At 39.0% G+C, this 24,695-nt stretch overlaps 1 protein-coding gene across 5 annotated transcripts in view; it reads left to right on the top strand.

Moving 5' to 3' along the window:
- Window positions 1–24,695, top strand: part of SPATA13 (spermatogenesis associated 13) — a 97,819-nt gene that overhangs the window by 35,080 nt on the left and 38,044 nt on the right. Inside the window, exons 1-2 of one of the 5 annotated variants that reach the window (XM_039356304.1) lie at window positions 3,011–3,967; window positions 11,336–13,132. In XM_039356304.1, coding sequence (XP_039212238.1) covers window positions 11,492–13,132 — 1,641 coding nt within the window. In that variant the 5' untranslated portion in view covers window positions 3,011–3,967; window positions 11,336–11,491. Of the gene's footprint in view, window positions 1–3,010; window positions 3,968–11,335; window positions 13,145–20,974; window positions 21,655–24,695 lie in introns of those variants that run through there. The other 4 variants (XM_039356274.1, XM_039356293.1, XM_039356282.1 and 1 more) reach the window with 4 other exon arrangements.

Below are 24,695 nucleotides of genomic sequence, written 5' to 3'. Positions count from 1 at the left end.
TGCCGGCCGAGGCGTAGCTGGCAAGTGGCAGAGATGGCGCAGGCTGACCACCGGCTGGGCCACCAGCTGGGCCACCAGCTGGCCCAGCCCAAGGGAGGTAAGGCACCCGCCGGGCCCCACGCGCACCAGCAACCCTCCCTGCGCTCGCCGGCCTCCCACCCCTGGCCCTTTTTTACTTACATTTTTAGTAGTTGCTCAGCAGGGAGGGGTGGAAACTTCCAGATAGCTCGCCTTCGCTGCAGACAACTTGCAGCACCGTTTGCAGAATGGGACTTTTGGCGGGCTCAGCAGGGCAGAGACAGCCTGGACAATTCCTATTGGCTTTGAAAGCCAATAGAATTAGACTCTATTCAAGAGAGTCTATTCTATTGGCTTTCAAAAGCCAATAGAATAAAAGGGAGTAGCACAGCTAAGGAAAAGGGGGAAAAAATGGCAGACTGCGTTGTTTGGCGATCCCCGTGAAATGGTCGTTCGACCCCAAATGGGGTCCCGACCCACAGATTGAGAACCACTGCTATAGAGCATAAACATTGTATTAAACAATTACATTCATAAGAATTACGGATCATCCGCGACTTATGATCACAATTGAGACCAAAATTTCTGTTGTTAAATGAGACTTTTGTTAAGTGAGTTTTGTCCCATTTCTTGCCATAGTTATTAAGTGAATCACTGCAGTTGTTGAGTTAGTAATACAGTTGTTAAGTGAATCTGATTTCCCCATTGACTTTGCTTATCAGAAGGTTGCAAAAGGTGATCACATGACCCTGGGACACAGCAACGGTCATAAATATAAATCAGTTGCCAAGCATCTGAATTTTGATCACATGACCATGGGAATGCTGTTATGGTTGTAAGTGTGAAAAACAGTCATAATTCACTTTTCAGTGCCATTGTAACTTTGAACAGTCACTAAATAAACTGTCGTAAGTCGAGGACTACCTGTACTTTATTTGAGAATTAGTAAAGGTATGCAACACATTTTTTTTCTTCCATTCAGTCATATGCAAGTGTCAGAGATTATCTGGACAAGTTATTGCCGATTTCTTGGTAAAGTTTTTTTAGAAATAGTTTGCCATTGTGTCCTTTCTAAGGCTGAGAGAAAATGACTAGCATAAAAGTCACCCAGCTGGGTTTGTGCCTAAAGAAGGATTGGAACTCATGGTCTTCCAGTTTCTAGCCTGATAGGAAATCGGCTTTCTATGCTATGCTGCATTATGGTATATTATGATATAAACTTAGATCTGCTTTTTTTTACACAGACTCCCTGATATCCAAACAAAAAACTAGTTCTGAACTGAAAGAAAGTTTAGTGAAACTGCCCAAAGGAAAAATAAAGGTGGAGACAATAAACCAAATGCAAAAGAACATATAACAGTAGATTAATATTTATTTTTGCAAAGTCTAGCGAAGCAAGTACAGTATATTTCTTCTGTGCTACAGACAGTACAATGTCAGTCTGGCCTGAGGGAGTTTCCTTGAGTTATGAATATTAACAATAGTTAGGATTAAAATTCACATGTGCCATAAACAATGATTCATAACCATATTGGCTGCATTGATTAACATATAAAGCCATTCCAAAGAAACCATATCATCATAGACGTCCATTCCTAGTCATCGTAGCTGAAATGATGAAAACTGTGTTGTGGTATCACAGCACAAGCTCTTTGTTTACGTATCTCCATCATGAGATCATATGCAAATCTATAAAGACAGAGTTTGCATTGAAAGAAATGTTTTGTAATTTACCCCAACCCAGCAGACACCTATTCATATTCATATAACTTAACATGATGGATAAACCCAGCCACAGTATAGCATTTTGATAAGTTAGTGCAATGGTTCTCAACCTGTGGGTCGGGACCCCATTTGGGGTCGAACGACCATTTCATGGGGGTCGCCAAACCATGCTGTCCACCATTTTGTTCCCTTTTCCCTAGCTGTCCTACTCCCTCTTATTGGTGGCCACACCCACTTGGGGGTCACCACAACATGGGGAACTGTATTATGGGTTCACGGCATTAGAAAGGTTGAGAACCACTGAGTTAGTGGATCATAGCAATCATTTATAAAATGGGAATAACAACAATTATAGAATGTGTGATGCAAAAATAAATGCAAATTTAAAATGCTATAGACATGATAAATGTGTTGGGAAACTCATAAAAACCACAATAAACATTAAACATATTTTTTTTAAAAAAATAGCCTATGTTTTGGTTCAACTAGCTTCCTGTAACATTTGGATAATTTATCCTTCCTAATATTTTAAACCCTTCTTTGCAATAAATATTTAGTCATTCCTGTCAATTGATAATAGCTCTTTTGTCCTTCACCAATCTAGAATTTGTTCTCTAAAACCTTTGCATTCATTACTATCTAATCTTTACTTGACTTTCCCATCCTTTATTGTTAGCAGAGGCATTGACTGAATTAGGTATTTTATCATTCAACAGGACGGAAAATTAAATCTTCTAGCTTGTAAAATAATTGAGATGTGCTGCTCTGTAGAGCTAGTTATATGAAATTCTTGTTAAACTGCTTGTGCTTCCTTTCTTTATTCTCTGTTCCAGTGTTTCTCAACTTTGGCAACTTTTAAGATGTGTGGACTTCCAGTCCCAATAGATTCCCTATTGGGGAATCTTCGGGGTTGAAGTCCACATATCTTACGGTTGTCCCAATTGAAAAACATTACTCTGTGTTTAAAGTTGATGTTTATATGATGCTAAGCCTTAACTTGATTGCATTGGCTATTTCAAAGCCTGTCACTATAATTAGGAAATCATGGTTTAGGCTGCGACATGTAAGTAAGAACCTAATCGTGGCAAACTAGCCATTGAACTGAAAGTTTATTCTTGGGTATGTATTTCCAGAAGATGGTAGAGGACAGGAAGACCTGGAGGAACGTTGTCCGTGGGGTCGATGGGTCACAACTAATAATAACAAATGTATTTCAAACTGAAATCTGCTTTTAGTTCCTATGATTCTGCAAAAGTGATTGTATGAACATTACCACTCACAGCAACTTTCCTCCATCTGGTGAACTGTTAGATGGGGATTATTGGAAACTGCAGTCCAAGAGAACCGGAGGGCACCAGAATGAGAAAAGTTGTGTCACACCAGTGATTTACAACAATGCATCACTGCCCTGCCTGAACCAACATACAAAAGGGTGTGTTTTAAAATAAAGTTTCGCCGGTGGCCCGTTAAATACAGCGGCTCCTTTCCATCGGCCGGCCCGGTTGTTACTGGTTCTTCAGATAACTTCGCCAGAAGCCTCCCTTTGTCTCCGGCGGGGTCGCAAGGAGGGCGGGAAGAGGGGGGGAAATCGACGCTTTGAGTGTTGGCTTCTCCAAGAGAGCGCCCTGCTAAGTGAGAAGCCAGACGGCCTTACCCCGGCTGTCTCCTCGTACCCTTACCCCGGCCGCTCCCGAAAGTCCCGGTTTGCCCTTTTGCAAATAGAGGTGGACTTTGGGCTGAAAAGCACCAACGACGAGCGTCAGCCTGCAACGCTTTTTCCCCTCTTGCCCGCGCGGAGCGAGAAGAGGCGGGGGGAAGCAAACAGAAAGTGGGGAGAACTTCACGGCAACCCGATAGTAATACTAGCCAAGTCCCTGTTCTCATGACCAACTTGGTCCCTCCAAGCGCTCTGCACGCCTTCCACTCTCCTCTCCGCTCCAGTGTGCCTGTAGGGCTTCCCCACCCTCTGTTCCGGTTGCTGCCATAGTGATGCGTGGAAGCAGATTAGCCTCCGCTACCCAGGGGAGGGGAAAAGACGACGCCTCAGCAGCAGCAGCAGCAGCGAGAGAGGGAGGCATGAGAAGGCTGCTGCTGCTGCTCCTTGTCTTCTTCCTCCTGCGCCCATGTAGAAGCGTTTAGGGGACCCCCGCCGGGCGATTGCTTCTTTCCAGTCCGATGCGGATCTGGTGCTCGGCGCATGCAGACGTTCCGTTCCCTTTTCCAGGTAACTGGTTGCCACCATTGGTGGGAGGGAGGGAGGAGCACTCGTGCTTAGGCTTCCCTGCTTTCTTTGTCGCTTGAGCGCACCGAGGTGGCTGCTGATTCACTTTTGCACTTTGTTTTTTGCACTTGGTGTTTCTTCCTTTTTTTAAAAAATTTTTTTTCTGGGATTCCTGAAAGGAGAGCCTGGGAGCCCAGCAGGTGCCGGGTTCAGAAGTTGTGTAAAAGTTCAAAGCAAAGAGAAAGTTGGAAAGAGTAAAAAGACAGAAATGTAAGGAGGGAGGCGTCATCCTTGGCTGCCCAGTGAGAAATCGATGCATTGAAATAATAATTTTGAGTGGCCATTGTTCGCTGCAATGTTATTTTTCACTGTCTAGTCACGCCTTTTGCTTCTAGTATTTAGAAGTATTGTGTGTAAGCGGTGACTGCCTTCCATTATAATGTCTTGTCCTGCTGTAACTTTCTTCAACCTGGTGCCCTAGATGTTTTGAACTATATAACCCTAGTCATTCCAGACAGCAAATACCACGTGATCGAGGTAATCTAGTATACTTGGAAAATACACAAAGGGAGAAAAGTCTTATTCCACACTGTCCTTTTTTCTTAACCTTGTCTTTAATTGTTTTGGTCTCGTATGTGTTCTCTGAGAAGTTCAGAAGTAAACATTTCACTCGGACTTATTTCATAAGTTTAGGATTCTGACTCTTAAAACAGTTGTCATGTTTTCTCCCTTTTTAAACTTTAAAACTAACTTTAAACAAATTTTGAGTTGTCAGCAGAGAAATGCTGATGGAGTATTTGAATCTGAAGTTCCTGAAAGTTATCTGAAAAACAGTTCCCGCAACATTTAAAGCAGCCCCTTGTAAATATTTAGATTTAAGCATGTCTTGGTGGGAGTAAGAAATGTCTGTTGCAGAATGGTGAGTGAAGCTGAAAAGATTTGAATAGGGCAGCGGGGAAAACAGAATTAAAGGAGGATGTTGAATATCTCTGGGAAACACACTAAGCTTTTGTTTGCTGCTGTGTACTGTCAATTTTAAAAGAAGGAAAATAGAGAATATAAAGGAAATGGTACTCATTTAGGATGAAGTTAATTGAAACAAAACATTTCCAAGAGTTTTTATGGAGTATATATAAAAGATTGCTTAAGCAGCATATTTTTGTATTTAATTAGAAATTAAAACAAGGTTGAAATACTTAATAATGGTTGTTTGAATTAGCAATACTCCATACGGAATGTCAAGAATATATTGCTTATTTATGTGGATGGGTTCTAGATGTCTCTTTTTCTTCCTCTTCCCCTGTAATATTGATTAATTCTATATTTCAGTGCATTGATTCCATTCGTTATTTTGACTGTAGAATTTATAGCTTTCATAAATCTCAAGGATGTCCTAAAAGTAAAGGCTTAAAGATGATTATAGTAGCTTCAGGTCCTGCAAATCTATTCCCCAATTTCTTGGGTTGCTAAGGGAGGTTTTCTTTCCTAAATTAGCTCAAGAAGTGTTTACAAGAATGGCTTCCACTGAGTATTAACAGATCCAGAATACTGTAGGTGATTTGTGCTTGAAGGACCTTGATAAAAGTTGCATTTGGTTTGTGTTTTGTCAGGGAATTTTAAAGACTGGATAAAGAGGCAAGATTAAAGCAAGAGATGGATACAAATGTAAGCAAGAAATATCATGTTGAATGAATTCAAATCTTTAGGAACAAATGAATTGCATCCTAGGTTAATGGATGAAGTGGCAGATGAGTTGGCCAAATTTGAAAGGAATATTATCTTTAAGAAATCATCGAGAACTGGTAAATATCAGATGATTGGAGAAGGACAAATGTCCCTCTCTTCAAAAGGGGTAAACAAAAATTCAGGAAACTATAAATTAGTGAATCTGACCTGGGTTTCTGGGAAGATTCTACAACAGATGATAAAGAGATTGATTTGCAATCTCTTTCAAAATAATGTGGCAATTATCAGAAATTAGCATGTTGTCAAGATCTAATCTTGGAAGACTAACACTATGACATTTTTTAATCGCCTTAATGAAGTGCGGGAATACATAGACCAGTGGTGGCGAACCTATGGCACGGGTGCCAGAGGTGGCACTCAGAGCCCTCTCTGTGGGCATGTGCAGCATCGCCCCAGTCCTAAGCCTTCAGCTGGGTTTTATAAAACCTTTTCGCTTTAGGCCTCCACTGCCGTGTACAAAAAAAAAAAAAGGTTCAATCAATCAGTCAATTTCAACTTCTCACAGGGAAAAAAAAGATCTTGCAAAGTTAGAATTGATTGATTGAACTTTTTAGTGCCACCCAGTCTGCTGTTACCACCGCAACCACGCCCACCCAATGGGCCACACCCCCCAGCACCCGACGATGCCTAAGTGGGTTTTGGGGTGCAGTTTGGGCACTCGGTCTCTAAAAGGTTCGCCATCACTGCTATAGACATAATTTAGCAAACATAACCATAACATGCTTTTTTCAAATAATTTTATTAGAGACTACAGTTAAAAAGAATAAAAACTATACAAACTTCAAAAATATAAAAGGAAAAATATAATGAGAAAAACAAAATAGAAGAAACTTTCTCATCTCAGCAAGTAATTAAATCTATCACCATCTTTTAAATTAAAATATATATTCTCTTCACCTCATATCTCATCTCTTAGCTAAAAACAACATCCATCTTGTCATGAATTCCTTATCAGCAAATGTCCAGTAGGGGTTGTCAGGTATAACTTAATCCCTTGTCAACTAAATCAACCTTGTATTCCTTCCCTAATTTTTTTAACAACTTAATTCTTAACACCTTCAAATAGAGTCTTGTAGCTTGATTTCTTGTCATCTTTTTTTTATCCCCCAATCTTTTACAACTTCAGCAAGTCTCTTTTGTACATCTCATAGGAGGGATTCATCCTTTTGTGTCACTTCTCAAAAAATTCTTCAAAACTTTAACAGATCTGTTTTGTAGGTCCAGCAAAATAAATAAACAAATCCATCTCTCTTTTCTGATTTGATAGTTGTATATCTCCTTTAGGCATCAGGCATCAAGGGGCTATCCTGGAAGAGTACAGATAGTCCTCAACTTACAACAGTTTGTTTAATGACCTTTCAAAGCTCCAACAGCACTGAAAAAAGTGACTTATGTCCATTTTTCACTCTTAGATGATTGCAGCATCCCTACGGTCAGGTGATCAAAATTAGGATGCTTGGCAATTGGTTCGTGTTTATGATGGTTGCAGTGTCTCCGGGGTCACACGATCATCTTTTGTGACCTTCTGACTAGCACAAGAAAAATTAGTGGGGAAGCCAGATTCACTTAACAACCATGTAGCTCACTTAACAACTGTGGCAAGAAAGGTCATAAAATGGGGCAAAATTCACTTAACAAATGTCTCACTTAACAACAGAAATTTTGGGCTTGATTGTGGCTGTAAGTCGAGGACTACCTGTATTTGGAAGTTACAGTGAGTCCAGAATGCAGCAGTGCAGACAGTTTTGAAGGCTCGTCAGGTGGCCTATGTAACACCACTGTTGTACAAGCTATTCTGGCTGTGAATGTGCTTCTGAGTGTCATTCAAGGTGTCATTCACTCTGGCCATTATCTTTAAATGCCCTGAAGGAGCAGCTGTTGGCTGGAGGTAGCTAGTGTAATAACAGAGAAGCCACTACTATTCTAAACTTTTTTAGTTTGTTTTATTCTTTTGTAATTTTAATCTGTTTTTGTATTTATATTGTTTTTAATCCTTGTCTTAGTATGTTGTGAGCCACTTGGAGTTGCCTTAGGCCGTGAGATGAACAGCATGTACATTTGATAAATAAATTAGAGCATTCTTTTTCATTTGAAAGTGCATTATATCTTTTTCTTTATCCTCATTACTTGTCACATTCATATCCTCATTCAGATTAATTTCAAACATATCTAGAGTCATTTGTTCTTCTTCCATTGCATCCTTAGCAGTCCATCTATTCATTTACAATAATGTCAATATTTTTCAATTATGCAATTACTTCTCATAATTTTTCATCAAAAAATCTCACCGCTAGAATATGTCTCGCCTTTCCATTCTTTTGTTATCCTCTAGCTCTCCTCTAGTGTCCAACAATTAAAATTCCATTAACTTGTTTTTACTGAAGAAACTGCAAACAAGGACAATTTCCCATGGGAAGAATTCTTCCAAAAATTTAAAATTGTAATTGCAACTCCACTTGAGCCCTTAATCTGTTGTTAAATTTTCTAAAACTCATATTCTAAGCACCCTTTTTCTTTTTAATCTGGAAAAAAAAATACTTTTCAAAAGCTTTTAAAATTATATTTAAAAGCTCTAGGGAGAAGGCAACTTGCCTAGCAAATGTGGTATAATTTACTGATCTGAAGGGTCTTAATCCTTAATGCAAAATCAGAATAATTAAGCAGTGAAGCTTGGTTAAGCTTAATGTTCTTTTGAAAAAGGTGTTGATGACCATGAATAAAGATGCTTCCTCCCTTGATTTCCAGATGTTTAACCCATAAGCATATTGTAAAATGACTTCCCTATGGCTTACTCATGAGAGGCTGATGTGGAGACTCACATGGTCTATCTCAATTTCTCCCCTTAACATGGAGAGATATTGGTGGCCTGGTTCTTGCATAATGCTTTTATGTTACAAAAAAGGGACATCTAGCTAGCCATGGCTTTGAACCAGAAGTCCATATCCATTACATGCTGACTAGGAAACCAGGCAAGCTGGATGGTATGATAATTAAAAGGATATGAGTGTCATGAGAATCTTACTCAAGAAGTGCTTCTTAATGGTTCATCAATTTGAAAACAGATAGCAAGTGGGGTTCAATAGAGCAGGGCTTTTCAACTTTTTCACCCATTGTGCCACTTTTAGGATATGGCAACATCCGAGTACCACCAGTCACCTAGCAAGGTGTCAAAAACTTGATGACCCCCCCAAAAAAGGGAAAAAAGTGATAAAGTACAGGTAGTCCTCGACTTACAACAGTTCTCTTAGTGACTGTTGGAAGTTACAATGGCACTGAAAAAAGTGCCCCCAAGCCACAGCCGAGCAAGACACCTGCCTGCCTGCCCGGCGGCACTCTTCCTCCTGTCCGAGGTTTTCATTGTTGTGAGCATTTCTGTTGAGGATTGGCAGCGGGGGTGTGGTGGGGGTGTTTGGTTTTTATCCCCCCCCCATCTGCTGGATGGTTGCAGCAGGTTTTGGTCAATTAACATGACCCTGGGACACTGTGACCATCATAAATATGAATCAGTTGCCAAGCATCTGAATGTAAATCATAAGACCCTGAAGATGCTGCAACATTCCAGCTGATCGGTGCTTCTTCAGGGCTCAGCAGAAGCGCCAGGATCAGTGCTTAACTCCAGATGGAGCCTGGCGCTGATCCTGGCGCTTCCGCTGAGCCCTGACAGCCCTGCATCTCCAGCCATCTGTTGCTCAGGCTTGTGCGATGCTGCCACCGGTTCAGATCATTCCCCTCCCCCGCTACCACTTTTCTAGGATGGTCGCGTACCACCTGCCAGGTGCCAATGTACCACAGGTGGTACCCGTACCACTGGTTAACAAGTCCTGCAATAGAGGTCATTCTTGGGCCTATACTATATTCTTCAGTATTTTCTTTAATTAGCTGAATGAAGAGATTGAGGAAATGCTTGTCAAATATTCAGATGACATAATACTAAAAGGGAGAGTTAACAATTTACAGGAAATGTAAAATTCAAAGTGATCTTGATAGGTTGGAGAAATGAGCTCAGGGAGAAAAGCAAAACATTTTTCATTTAGGAAACAAAAATAAAATTATCAGGTGCAAGATAGTTGATAACCTGGTGTATTAACGATATTTGTAAAACATTTTTGGAATATCGGTGCATTACAAAGTGAGCCAGCATTGCCAAATGGCAAATCAAAATCTAGACTGCATCAGAAGAACTATTTTCAAAGGACAAGAAATAATTGTTCCATTTTATTCTGCCTTAGTTAGACCTAACATCCTCTGCTGGGTCTAGTTCCATATTATGCCTCATTTTGAAAACAATTCAGAGAAATTGGGACAGGCAATGAACACAGTCAGGGGTCTATCAAGAGAGGTTGAAAAAGCTGGGTATGTTTAGCCTTCAAAAATGGTAATTGAAGGGAATATTCTTCAAACACCCGAAAGATTGTCACACAGAAGATCAATACGTTCTGTCTTGTTCCAGAATGCAGGACAGAGAATAATGGATTTAAGTTATAGGACGGCAGATTCTGATTGAATATTATAGGGTTTGACAATGGAATTATTTATCCAGAGAGGCAATTTCTTTATTTCACCTTCATGAAATATATTTATTTATTTATGAGACTTATATACCGCTTTAAGTGCAAGCACTCTCTAAGCGGTGTACACCAGTAAGCAATGTATATATATATTTACATTGCCCCCAACAATCTGGGTCCTCATTTTACCTACCCCGGAAGGATGGAAGGCTGAGTCAACCCTGAGCCGGTGAGATTTGAACCGCTGACCTGCTGAACACAGTCAGCTAAAGTGGCCTGCAGTACTGAACAGCCATCTGCTGGGGTGCTTTAATTTAGATTTTTGCCCTGAAGATAGGATTCAGCCCAATGGCTGAGATGATCCTTTCCATTTCCAAGGTTCTATTATTTTAGGTCGAGTTCATAATTGTGTTAAGCCATTATGGCTTGGTTTTTGCATAATGTGATATAAATATCAACCAAAAGGGTTTGTAAACCACAGGTTATAGCTTAATATGTGTGAGTTTGATCAGTTGTGAGTTATTAAAATGGCCAGATTTCTACAGTGTGATTTCTGGTATCTTTCCAGGATTATGGGGAAGAGATTAAAGGCAGGTATGGGACCAGCTTAGTCACCAAAAGCTTCATTCATATCCCCAGTCTTACAATATCCATCCCTACTCAGCACAAAATTAACAGAAAATTACATTGCTGGAAGATTGAATTGTGACCCCCATCTATTTACAAGATGTCCAAACTGTATGATTTGCTTAGTGTGATGTGTCAATTCAAATTGTGAATGGCTTGCTTATTATGATGTGTCACTCAGTAACAGGTCTAAACCAATGGAAGCTTCAAATAGATTCTGATAAAGTTATGTGGTTGGTAGATTGAATTTCTTTGGCTGAAAGGATTAATGTTAGAAATAACTGCCTATTACCAATATATAAGTAAGTAGAGTAAGTAACATATGATAATATTCATTTAATTAATAACAAGATTACTATGGTATCACTTTAAAGACTTTCTCAGTTATTCAAGAGAGCCTTACAAACCTTTTCTATCATACAGAGAATCTCTCTCTTCTGAATAGAAAAAAAATCCTAAATGCTGACTTTGATTTTTTTTTTGTGTGCAGGCAGTGCAGACTACCGAAGAGCTGAATTCATTGAAAATATCTATGAACAAGGAGCTTGAAAAATGTACAGGTTAACAAAGGCTTCAGCATGGAGGAGATGAAAATCAAGAAAACATGAACTATGACGCCTAATGTTCTTGTACAAAAACTGAAAACATGACAACTTGGCAGAATGGCTTGGGAAATGCCACCTCTGTTATCTGTATAGTAATGGATAATAAAGAATCAGGGAGCAATACTACCTCATTATGTCATAATGGGGGGATCAGCACAAATAACAAAAATGGAAATAACAATCAGGATGATAAAACCAGTCCTTCCAAAATAATGCATTTTTTCCCCACTCCTCGGAAGAGATCCAGCTCCAATGTAGAACGACCTCGTTCAGTTATAGTTATGGGGAACTCGTCAACATGGAATGCTTTGTCTTCCCTTAAAAAAATGGGATCTTTTAAAAAGTTAAAATCATCAGTTCTCCAAGGAATTCCAGCCAAAGAGGATCCAGATAGCTTAAAGGATAACCTGCCAGAGAACAAAATCAGGAAATACATTCCTAACAATACAACAGTGAGAGTTCAGACAAACAGGTATTCTTATTCAGAACCTTTACATGACTTGCACAGCGCCAATGATATCACGGTGGTTTCTGATAATTCTGATGGAGAGGAAGATTCCTTCCTGAGGAACACTCATCGATCACGCAGCATCAGACGTGCTTATGCAACTGGCCGTATAAATTTATTAGATGGTAATAGAACCCAGGACCCACAGAGCAATACTAAAATAGTCTCCCCTGTCATGCAGGAATCCCAGATTTGTGAAATTGTAGGAAAAGATCCAGAATGTCCCAAAGTGATCTATAGGAGGAGTAAGAGCAGTGATAACCTGAATTTTCTCAAAAAGAGTTCATTCAAAAGGAAGTCAACCTCAAACCTCACTGACCTGAAAGCTGTAAACGAAAAGCATTTGCCAAGAACCACGAGTATTTCGTCAACTGACTCAGACAAAACCAACAGGAACTCGGAGCGGAAATCAAAACGTTGGAAGAGCCCAATTAGAGCAAGGGATTTTGACAGAGTTTTGAAACTTGTCAGTAACGTAACTGATGGTGCTTTGAAGAAGGACTGTCCTAGGCCTGATATTTCTTCCCCTGGTGAACAGAACCAAAAGACAAGACCAAACAGCAGGCTCCATGAGGACTATTCCCGCAGGGTTTCCAGCAGCACTGAGAACGATTGGCAGAAGTGTTTGTCATCCCGGCGTCACCCAGCCTCAGTTCCTTCCAGGTACAGCACCCAGTGCTCCGAGGATGACTCTGCTGGATCACCATCTCCATTAAATGTTGATGCTACTGGCTGTAGGATGTCATCCTGTAATCTTTCAAACTTGGTTTGTTCACCACCTCCACTTCAGAACCCTGGGTCAATTCCTGATGAAGTTTTCCATGAAGATTTTGATGGATCAAAAAATTCCAGCCTATTTACATACAGCACTGAGCCCCCCAACCATCCTGCTAGACCCACTGTTCCCAAGCCTCAGAGTCTTAATGCTGAAAGCATCAAGTGCAGTATGGATGTCCATTGTCCAGACCGGTACAGTACCCTGTCGCTCAGCTCAGTGGAAAGTGAGGGAAGAGGGGAGGGGTCGTCTGCCAAGTTGGGGAAGAGGAGTCCTGTTTGCTTCCAGGATTCTGTGCAAGCCGTGTATTATGACGATACAAATGAAGACAGTGGCATCAGCAGCCATTCTCAGCTGAGTCTCAACTTAGCTATGAGTGCTGATGAAAAGAAGGAAGAGGTAAGAAGGAAAGTAAGCCACTTTTTAAAACAATCGGTAATGCTTTATATGGTTGTCCTGTGGTTTAGCTATCTTGTGCCTATTTGTATTTTACCTTTCGTAGAATGCTTTCCTTTATTTTTGCAGAAATAAATCCCCATGGATAGAACTTTTTTTAAAAATGAAAGTAGCACTAATTTATTTTGCTTCCCTATACACAAGAATCATAATAGCTCTAGTGGAAAGGTTGCTTATGGACATTTTCAAGGACAGCTTTATTGTATTTCACAAGGTTAGAAGCTTGGGGCAGGATCAAGACCAAGCAGGTGTAGTGAAGATTGCTGGATTCTTGACAGAAAACATATAGTACAAACTACATGTCCATTGTGTTGATGGTAGTAAACTGGTAACTGATTTGGCAACCAGCTTGCCAAACTTGTTAAGCTTATAAATGCATAATGTATATGTGAATATCAGTATAGCATATATGGCATATATTGTGTTTAAATGGCAATATATGTTGGTAAATTATTTAAATATCCACTGGTTAGAATAAGGATACCATTATTTTCTATCACCAATTTATAAAGTATCATCTGGGATGTAATGCAATTATTATGATTTTTGTAAACTGTTTCTTGTTTTTTCCTTACATTTTGCTTCTCTCCTCTCAGCAGTGCTAATCTACGGTATATAGCATCAAATAACTCGTAATCATTAAAATATTTAACATTTTAAGAGCCGTGGTGGCGTTAAGAGTCGAGTTGGCACAGTGGTTAGAATGCAGTATTGCAGGCTAATTCTGCCGACTGCCAGCAATTCAATTCTCACTGGCTCAAGGTTGAATCAGCCTTCCATTCTTCCGAAGTCAATAAAATAAGGACCCAGATTGTTGGAGGCAATGTACTGACTCTGTAAAACCTCTTAGAAAGGGCTGCCAAACACTATGAAATGGTATACAAGTCTAATTGCTTTTGCTATTGCTATTTTGTATTAGTAAGAAAAGTGTTGTGGTCATAGTTTTTGGCTACGTCCTGAGAACATAAGCAGTGTGTCCTGTTGGATTAGACTCCTGCCCCATTTAATCCAGCAGTCTCTTCTCACAGTAGCCACCCAACTACACAGGAAGCCTCTGGTCTCCCAGCAAGTGGCCTTCAGATATAATCACAATATCATCAAGGCTGATAGTCATGGATCCCCATGATTTCCACGAACTGATCCAACCCCTTCTTGAACCAGCCAAGCTGCCTTTCAAGGTAGTGAATTCCAAAGTTAAACTACATGTGGTATAAAAAATATTTCCTTTGGCCTGTCCTGACGCTTTCAGGATTCAATTTCACTGGGTGACCTCTAGGTCTAATATTTGGGGAAGGAGAAAATAGCTTCTCCTCGTTCACTATCCACACTGCCTTTGTATATCTCAGTAATGTCTCCTCTTTTTTTTTTTTTTTAGACTAAAAAGACCTAAATATTGCAGCCTTTCCTCATAGGAAAACTGCTTCGCCGCTTGATCATTTTAATTGTCCTTCTTACAACTTTAATCATTATAGATTTTAATACCCAGACTTGTATGTATGGTTTGGGCATTCATTTTGATTTTTTAAAATGCAAATTTCTGTTCCTTGTGACTTTACAGAATGGCTTGAATTTTGCCTACAGTAATTAAGGTCCAGAGCCTGTGGTTGCTCAAGATTTTTACTGGAAAAGACTTAAGTATCCTATTAAAAGCATTTTGCCCTTGTCCTCCAATTACCATCTACAATCTCTTGCCTTTTCAGTGTTCTTGTAAAGTTTGAAGGTTGAAGCCTGAGAGTAGAACTATGCTAACTAAACACGAGAAGTGTGTGGAAGAACAGGAAAAGGAAACTGAGTTAACAACTTGTGGCTTTAAACTTAACTGCTCTTTTTTATTTTGCTTCCTGTTTCTTAACTACGATTCTTAACTTGCAAAATACGCTGACAGTGATGATGTTTCAGAAAGCTTTTAAAAGCTTCCATATAAATTGAGATAGACAGGCATCTTTCTTTCTTTCTTTCTTTCTTTCTTTCTTTCTTTCTTTCTTTCTTTCTTTCTTTCTTTCGTTCTTTCTTTTTTCTGTGATTATAATACAACTATAGATTTCATAACTTTACTGAATTTAACAGCTCTATCACTGATGCAGTAAAGTGTACTGGAAAAGAATTATATAAACCATTTTCTTCCTCCTGTTTGTGGCTATGTCATTGAATATGTGCTGTGCCACTTTTTTAGATGTTATCCTATCTTGCTTATTTAGAGCAGTTACCTATAACTGTGTGAAGACTCTGCAAGTTTATTCTAAAATGTTTTATGTTGTTGATACGTGAAAAATTATCTGGCTTTGGCTTGTTGCATCTGATTTATTTATTTTTATCCCACCTCAGTTATTTTTTATATATAACTCAAGGTAGTAAACATATGATACCTAATATGCCTCCTCCCATTTTGCCCACAACAATCACCTTGTGAGGTGTATTGAGTTAAGTGAGAATAACCAACCCCAAATCCCCCAGCTGGCTTTCCAAGTCCCTACCCTCACCAGTGACTCTGTACTGATAAATCTAACAAAGTAATGCAGACTTTATTTCCATAGTTGGGGTCTCATTGTATGAAAGAGAAGACCACAGAACAGTACTGAAAAGTTAATGGATAATGTTTTTGTATTGAACCTGTTTTATATACATTCATCTCTGAATCCCATGCATGTTCTTCCTTGGAATAAACTTTCAGCAGATCAATCAGAGATGCATATATCAGATGGAATATTTATTTGACATAGCAAAATGGGTAGAAGTCGCACTTTGCCTTATAAGGTCCCAGTTTAGAACACCTGGTTTAAACTGCAGGAGGGTATAATTTCCAACATCCAGGTAAAAGAATACCAAGTATGGGATTTGGGGAAATTCAGTGTGTTCAGCCACTAAACCAATAATAGAACAATAGTTAAGGATGCCTGTTTAGGGTAGTCCAACGGTTTGTGGACATAGATTTGCAATACTTAAGAGCCAGAGCCAGCAAAACCTGCTCCCCTTTGATCTTTAGCCATTCTAATAATTATGGATTGAGGATGACCTCTTATTTCTATACTCTAACCATCCTCAAGTATAGAAGAGTCTTTTCCCTAGCCGGTTTCAATGTCTTACCCTCAGCACTACTCAACGGGCAATTCAAGAGGCTCCCGTTTAGTGAGCGATTATGCACCTGTAACAGGGCTGAAGTTAAAACTGTGGAGCATGTCTTATCATGTATAACACAGCCAGAATTAAATTATTGTCTCTCCTTGGAATTGATCCCTCTGGTTCTAATGTTAGTAATTTGGTCTTATATTGTCTAGGGGATAGCTCCTCCTATATTACTTCTCAGGTTTCTAAATTTCTTTTAAGAGCTGTAACTACTAGAGGAGAACGTTGTAATTCCCTTTAGCCAAGGCTTCTGGTGTTAATTGTTTGTGATTATATTTTTCTTGTGTTCTCTTTTGTTGCTCTTGCATTTTGGTCTGTGACCACAAAATAAATTATATATATAGAACAATAGTATAAAGTTTTTAGATTGTAGTAAATTAATACTGTTGCTACTGATTTAATGGAGAAGCCATAGATAGAATGAATCTTTCTCCACAGGGATTAAAAAATTGAAATAAAAGCTGAAAGGTTTTGTGTTCCTAGTTCAGAAGCAAAATTCAAATGTTAATCTGTATCGGCTACAACGAACACAGAGAACTTAATTTACTGGTGTTGATGTAGCAAAATCAGCACATTCATAATCACTGAACCTATAAATCCAGGTTTTTCATGAAGCGGATGGAAAATTAAAGCCCTCCATTAATTTTATTAACTTCTTTTAAGGGGAAAACTGTCCATGTTGCCTTGGAGATCAATCTGTTTGTATTCTCAACATGCCCCCTAGTGGTATGCATGGAAAACTTAACAGATTCAAATTTCAAAAATTTATGATATTCTGACATCTAAAACTTTTAATTATCCAGAAAATCCCCTTAATTTTTGGAATTTCGCAATTCCCATTAGATTTACAGAATCTTTTAATAAGGTGTGCCTGGAGTACCCACTGTTTTGTTTGTTTGTTTGTTTTTTAATCACCAGATGTGATCTGCTATTTGTTCAGTTTTGAAAACACAGTAAGACAAGGCAAAGGATGGTATCTGGCTGAACGAAAAGTAGCCTTTAATTCCATTTTTCCCTCTATGTGTAAGATCATCAGGGCTGGGATATGCTGTATATTGATCGCGTGATTCACTTAACAACTGCAGTGATTTGCTTAACAATTGTGGCAAAAGTCATAAAATATCTGCAACACACTTACAACCATCTTAGCAACAGAAATGCTGGTCCCAATTGTGTCAAGGACTGCCTGTATATAGGTTCACTGTGTGAGCATTTGATTGGAGCTTCTAGATCTGGACTACCAAACTCCAGGCAATAATGAGATTGCAGCAGAGAGATACACAAAGCTCTAAGTCTGCTGCCCTCTGGTGGCTGAGTGGAGTTTTGCAGGTATAATCTGATAGCTTCAATCCTGATGATCTTGGCTGGATCCTTCTTTTTTCTTTAGACAAGTTACTGATGTTTTCCCCCGGGCATGGCTTTTAAGTGAATTTGACTATATTAACATTATTTCTCAGAAAAAATATATTATTTTTCCACTGTATTTTTTGCTATGTGTATATGTTGTTTTAAGTTTACAAACTATACCTGCTCTGAAGGCCCATTCTGGGCCAAAAAGCAACTCTGAAATATTTATAAAAATGAGTGCATACTCCTGATAATGCATATCGATAATATTATATGTCAGGTATCTATCCTAACTGAAAAACTAGAGCTCAATTTATAAGTTACTGAGTTATAGTAACTTTTTCATTACAGGTAGGGTTAATGGAAATATAACTTAATTACCATCTTTCATCCTTACAACAATTTGTCTTTTTTAAAGTTAGTCTTTTATTGCTTTTAAAAGAATGCAGAGAAATGGAAGAAAACCCCTACAAACATTTAAAAAATACATGCATTGTCAAAGGAAGAAAACACATAGAAAATGTTTTTTAAGTGAAAAATACATCAAAAAAAAAAAAACAAATCGAAAACTTCCTGACAGTTACAACAATTAACCAGTGGAACAACCTGCCTCTAGAATCAGTGAGTGCTCCAACACTGGAAGTTTTTAAGAAGAAACTGGACAGCCATTTGTCCGAAATGGTATAGGGTTACCATTTGGGGGTTGGACTTGATGACCTCCAAGGTCCCTTCCATTTTTTATATTATTATTATTATTATTATTATTATTATTATTATTATTATTATATATCATATTAGTTGTAAATAATTACAGGTGGTGACCTAGAAACCAGGAGACTGTAAGTTCTAGTCCCGCCTTAGGAATAAAGAACTGGCTGGGCGACTTTGGGCCACTCATTCTCTCTGAGTCCAATACACCTCACAAGGTCATTGTGGGAGAAATAGAAAGAAGAAGGAACATTAGGACTGTTTGCTGCCTTGAATTATATATAAAGTAACTCAATAATAAAGATGGAATAAAAATCTACTAATAAATGAATAAAACAACATCTATACATGTTGATTCCTTATAACAATTGTACAGGGAGTAAGCCAATATTACTGCTGCAGCATGCTGGCTTGTTTGTGGCTTGCCAAATGCTAATGATAAATGACAAAAGCAGGATTTTGGGGGCAGCTCCTCCCTATTTAGGGACCATGCCATCTTATGATACATGTAGAAAAGGAGCAGGACTGATGTTACAATGCTGTTTTCATCATTCTCCCCCCCCCTTGCAGATGGTGATTTGATAACCCAGGTTCGTGATTAATAAACTTCATAATGAAGTTTGATTTATAGAAAAATATAATCAAGCGATGGTAGGCACGATTCATTCAAGCACTACAATATAATTAGATCTGTAATGAAGCCTGTGACCTTTATTAACTAAACAGTTGAGCAAATGAATTAATCATTATCCATAATAAGGGTGCAGAAGCCAGCTTAGTTTTCCTCTCTGTCAGCTGTTGCAGAAGAAGAGCAGTAGAGCTGACTTCACAAGGTGCAGTTGCATCACCTAGATTTCACATGTTTAAATGTAGACAATAAACCTAATTATCACTCAACTCTTTTTATTTTTTGTGGCTTTGAATCAGCTTTGTCTCTTGGTGACTATAATGTTTCATCTGAGAAACAGAGACCCAGTTTGGTATCGTGGTTAAAGTGTTTCCTTAGAAACTAGAAGACTGCCCCCTAGTCCTGCCTTAGACGTGAAGCCAGTTAGATGTTGTGGAAAAAAAATAGGACAAAAGAGTGTTAGATATTTTGCTGCCTTACCTTGCCTTGAAATACACACACATGCATAATATAATAATAATAATCTGTGTTTATAATATGGTATTTTAAAGTTGCAGATTGCAGCATGGAAGAAACCAGCTTAACTTTCTAGTCTTCCTGAATTTCTCTGTGCTCAATGCACTGATATTGGATCAAATATACTGTATTTTCTATGAACCGTTTCTGAAAACAAGCCACAATAGCATGTCTGCTCCTGAGAGTGGTGTGCATAATATGGATATGACTAGAATACTGAATATCCTAAGACAGAGGTTCCTAGAGCTTTGGGACTGCTTGTTCCCATAATTCCCAGCCATTGTGCTACAGAGTAATAGAATTATAATTGCTAGACTGAAGAAGGCTGACTTTAAGAAATGCCAATGCTAAGCAAAGCCTATGCAATCTTTCCAGCATCTGCTCTGGATCTTGCTTTACCTGCTGAATGTGCAGGATTGCAGTCCGTTATATAACACTGTTCATACATTGTGCTTGGAGAGTATATTTCTGCAGGAAGAAAAATCAAACTCACATTTACAGCAAAACACCTCTGTTTATTCTCTGTCGATCCTTTTTCATGTGAATATCCCTACAGCAGAAATAGGCATACCTAAACAGGATTGTATATATAAAGTTAACCTCCATATCTATTTATTTATTTGCATCCTGCCTGGTTATTTTTACAAATAGGTCAAGGTGGTCAACATATCCAACATACTTTCCTCTTCTGACTTTCCCCATAGTAACAACCCTGTAAGGTGAGTTGGGGCTGGGAGGGAGCCAGTGGCCCAGAGTCACCCAGCTGGCTTTCATAAGCTAAGGTGGTAGTAGAACTCACCATCTCTGGCTTTCTAGCCTGGTGTCTTAACCACTAGACCAGGGGTTCTCAACCTTGGCAACTTTAAGACTTGTGGACTTCAACTCCCAGAATTCCTCAGCCAGCAACTTGAAGTCCACAAGTCTTAAAGTTGCCAAGGTTGAGAACCCCTGCACTAGACCAAACTGACTCTGTCCATTTTGGGAGTTTGGAAAATCAGATTGGATTGTTTTAATTTGCTATTTGGTTTCAAAAACATTTACAATAAACCCATCACTGTTTTCCCCCACCCCATTCCAACTTTCAGGAAGCTATTTTTCTGAATGTATCTTTCAGTAACTGTGATTATCAGGAACATCCAAAATCTAAAACTCAACCTTGTGTTTTCCAGTTGTTGGGATTTCAACTTTTACTATGCACTCAAGATTAACTGTAATAATTGTAATATAATTACAGTGATTATCACAAAACTTGGTCACAAAATTAACCTAAAAGAAATTGACTGCCTTAGTTTTGGACTGGTTAAGATAGGTCATGATTGTGTTTCCCTCCTAAAGATATAATAAAATGGCAATTTTTAGCTAGTTGCTTAAACTGGTTAGGAATTCTGAGAATTACACTAGTCGGTAGTTGATATTAATGTTTAATATGTTTTTAATTCATACAAATACATTTTAAAAAATCAAGTAAAAACTACATGTGCACACAGCTATTTCCCCTAGATTTTAAGATAAGGGATTATATTCCCAAATATATTGTTCAGATTTTACAATTTAGATTGGTAAGAATAAAAGTAGCTTTGGACGAATGAGTAAATGAAGATTTGCATGGCTAATATGAACTCATTTGCCAGTTGTCCTAGAAGCATTTTGTTAGGAACAGATAAAAAATCCCTGTTCATGTTGCAAATATTTCAAGCCATCTGGAGTATGGGAGGCAAGGTCATTGCTGCATCACAAATTACAAATCTTTCTATGAATTCTTTGTTTCCATCAAGTGAAAATGAAACATTAAAGCCATTAATTTGATCATTCTTTTTCAGTATCAGGAGACTAGAGGAGTAATCAGAGAAAAGGGGAAAAAATCCATTTGGATTTTTAATGATAGCAGTGTTCTTGTCCCTTCTCCACTTTGAATGCTAAGAATTTTGCATTCCTTGACACAATCATCAGTCAAGAAAAAATGATGAAATGTACAGAGGAATGAAACAAGAAGGGACTATGAAAGAGCTAACCTGAATGATGGAACCCATTTAAATGACAGGAGAGGCAGAAGCCCTATTCCTAACAAGAAACGAGAAGCCAAATGCAGGCTATTCATTATTCTGAGTGTTACTTGGAAACAGACTAACAAACAGAGTTTACGGTAAGCTATGAAAAATGATGGGTTTTCTCATAGTTCCGAGAATTGTTTTTTTTTTAAAAAAAATCATCTCCAAAGATTATGGCAGCACATAAGATCTGGAATATATTAGTCATAGTCACCTGAAGAAGATATGGGTTATTTCCTGGAAGAGAACCTTGAAACACTTTTAATTCGGCTCAAATTGGTCCATCTCATATTTGTAAAACCCGCTAAAAATGGAAAAGGATTAAATTTTGATACCTTGGAAACAACTTTCTGAATTTAAAGCTCAATGAACTGGGTTTCAAAAACTTGTCAACATAAAGGCCAAATGACACTTTAATAAGTTTGCATTAAAATTTGTCATATGGCTGTTGATTTGTGTAAGGTACTGATAATTGATTTGTTGGCTTACTGCAGGGGTGTCAAACTGCCGGTCCGCAGACCGGATGCATCATCCGGAAGCTGCGTCCACCCCATTGGTGGCAATGGCAAAACCGTCCCAATACGTTGCGCGACATCACATGACGTTGCGAGTTTGTCATGTCTGGCTTACAGGAAACAGAATTTTTTAAATTTTTTAATACAAAGTTGAGCTGCAGTTAAATATCAAAATATTTTGCTATAGCTACAAATTCATGTTTCCTTAATCAGCTATTAACTCAGCTGGTTTTTTATAACAATTAACAAGTTATTTAGGTTATAGATTGGAAGTGATATTACATTTTGTGACTGCTCAATAGCTGCAGAGAAATTAGTGTAGATAAGATACATAGATAATTTTATTCTTCTCTTTTGGATGTTAAAAAAAACCCTTAACAAATGGAAAGCTGATCAGTTGCCGGTTTAGATGATCCCAGAGTGTAATTTATTTTATTATTAATTACATTTTTATGTCACCCATTTCCCTTATAGGGTGACTCTGAGTAACTTACAGATTATGAAAAGACAAATAGAAAAATACTTAAAATATTAAAATCATGCAAATTAAAAATTTAAAGCCGTTAAAAACAAAACACCAGGACTAAGAGACAGACAGCACAAGGAGGAGGTCTTCTTATCTAGCACTGAGCGTCCCCCTCGGGGCCCTTAGCCAGCCAACAAAATCAAGTTTTAATACTCTTCCGGAAGGCCTAAATGATGGGAGCAGTTTGGGAAGGGGAACTGCTTAATCACAGTCTGAAAATTCATAGTGAAGGTAAGAAAGGTTGAGACAGTTGATCCCTCCATTACCTGACAATGCACTATATTTTATGGTCTATGTGTACATGCACGTATATACTATGGATTCTCCAAATGTGCTTTACAGATGGGCTATAACAGTGGTTCTTAACCTTTTTAATGCTGCGACCCCTCAACCAGTCGTAAGTTGAGGACTACTCAACTGGTCGTAAGTCGAGGACTACTCAACTGGTGCAACACCGTTTGCAGGATGGGACTTTTGGCGGCTCAGCAGGGCAGAGACAGCCTAGACAATTCCTATTGGCTTTTGAAAGCCAATAGAATTAGACTCTGTTCAAGAGAGTCTATTCTATTGGCTTTCAAAAGCCAATAGAATAAAAGGGAGTAGCACAGCTAAGGAAAAGGAGGGAAAAATGGTGGACGGCGTTGTTTGGCGACCCCCGTGAAATGGTCGTTCGACCCCAAATGGGGTCCCAACCCACAGGTTGAGAACCACTGGGCTATAACACCCAAGACGGGTTTTAACAACTAAGATTTCCAGCCACTGTGGAGATTCTGGGAACTGCACTTCCAACATAGTTGGAAGGCAGAAATGACACATAAACAGAAACATTATTCAGTATGGATTGAATATGGATTTGTCTGAAATGGTATAGGGTTTCCTACCTGAGCAAGGGGACGGACTATGAGACCTCCAATGTTTCTTCCAACTCTGCTGTTCTGTTATTCTGAATGTTGTTGTTGTTGTTAATTGCGAAGTCGTGTCCAACCCATCGCGACCCCATGGACAACATTCCTCCAGGTCTTCCTGTCCTCTACTATCTTCCGGAGTCCATTTAAATTCACACCTACTGCTTCAGTGACTCCATCCAGCCATCTCATTCTCTGTCGTCCCCTTCTTCTATTGCCCTCAATCTTTCCCAGCATTAGGCTCTTCTCCAGTGAATCCTTCCTTCTCATTAGGTGGCCAAAGTACTTGAGTTTCAACTTCAGGATCTGGCCTTCTAAAGAGCAGTCGGGGTTGATCTCTTCTAGGACCGACCGGTTTGAACGCCTTGCAGTCCAAGGGACTCGCAGGAGTCTTCTCCAGCACCACAGTTCAAAGGCCTCAATTCTTTTGCGCTCAGCCTTTCTTATGGTCCAACTTTCACAGCCATACATTGCAACTGGGAAAACCATGGCCTGGACTATGCGTACTTTTGTTGGCAGGGTGATGTCTCTGCTTTTTAGAATGCTGTCTAGATTTGCCATAGCTTTCCTCCCCAGGAGCGTCTTTTAATTTCTTGGCTGCAGTCCCCATCTGAGGTGATCTTGGAGCCCAGAAAAATAAAATCTGTCACTACCTCCATTTCTTCCCCATCTATTTGCCAGGAATTGAGAGGGCCGGATGCCATGATTTTGGTTTTCTTAATGTTGAGTTTCAAGCCAACTTTTGCACTCTCCTTTTTCACCCGCATCAAGAGGCTCTTTAGTTCCTCTTCACTTTCTGCCATTAGAGTGGTATCATCTGCATATCTTAGGTTGTTGATATTTCTCCCGGCAATCTTAATTCCAACTTTTGATTCATCTAGCCCTGCCTTTCTCATGATGTGCTCTGCATATAAGTTAAATAGGCAGGGCGACAGTATACAGCCTTGCCGGACTCCTTTTCCAATTTTGAACCAATCAGTGGTTCCGTGTTCGGTTCTCACTGTTGCTTCTTGACCCGCATATAGGTTTCTCAAGAGACAAATGAGATGGTCTGGTACTCCCATCTCTTTAAGAACTTGCCACAATTTGTTGTGATCCACACAATCAAAGGCTTTTGCATAGTCAATGAAGCAGAAGTAGATGTTTTTCTGGAACTCCCTAGCTTTCTCCATGATCCAGCGTATGTTGGC

Source organism: Crotalus tigris, unplaced genomic scaffold (assembly GCF_016545835.1).
Source record: "Crotalus tigris isolate CLP2741 ecotype Arizona unplaced genomic scaffold, ASM1654583v1 scf7180000017573.2180621, whole genome shotgun sequence".
Classification (NCBI taxonomy): domain Eukaryota; kingdom Metazoa; phylum Chordata; class Lepidosauria; order Squamata; family Viperidae; genus Crotalus; species Crotalus tigris.
This window is presented reverse-complemented; position numbering and strand designations above follow the sequence as displayed.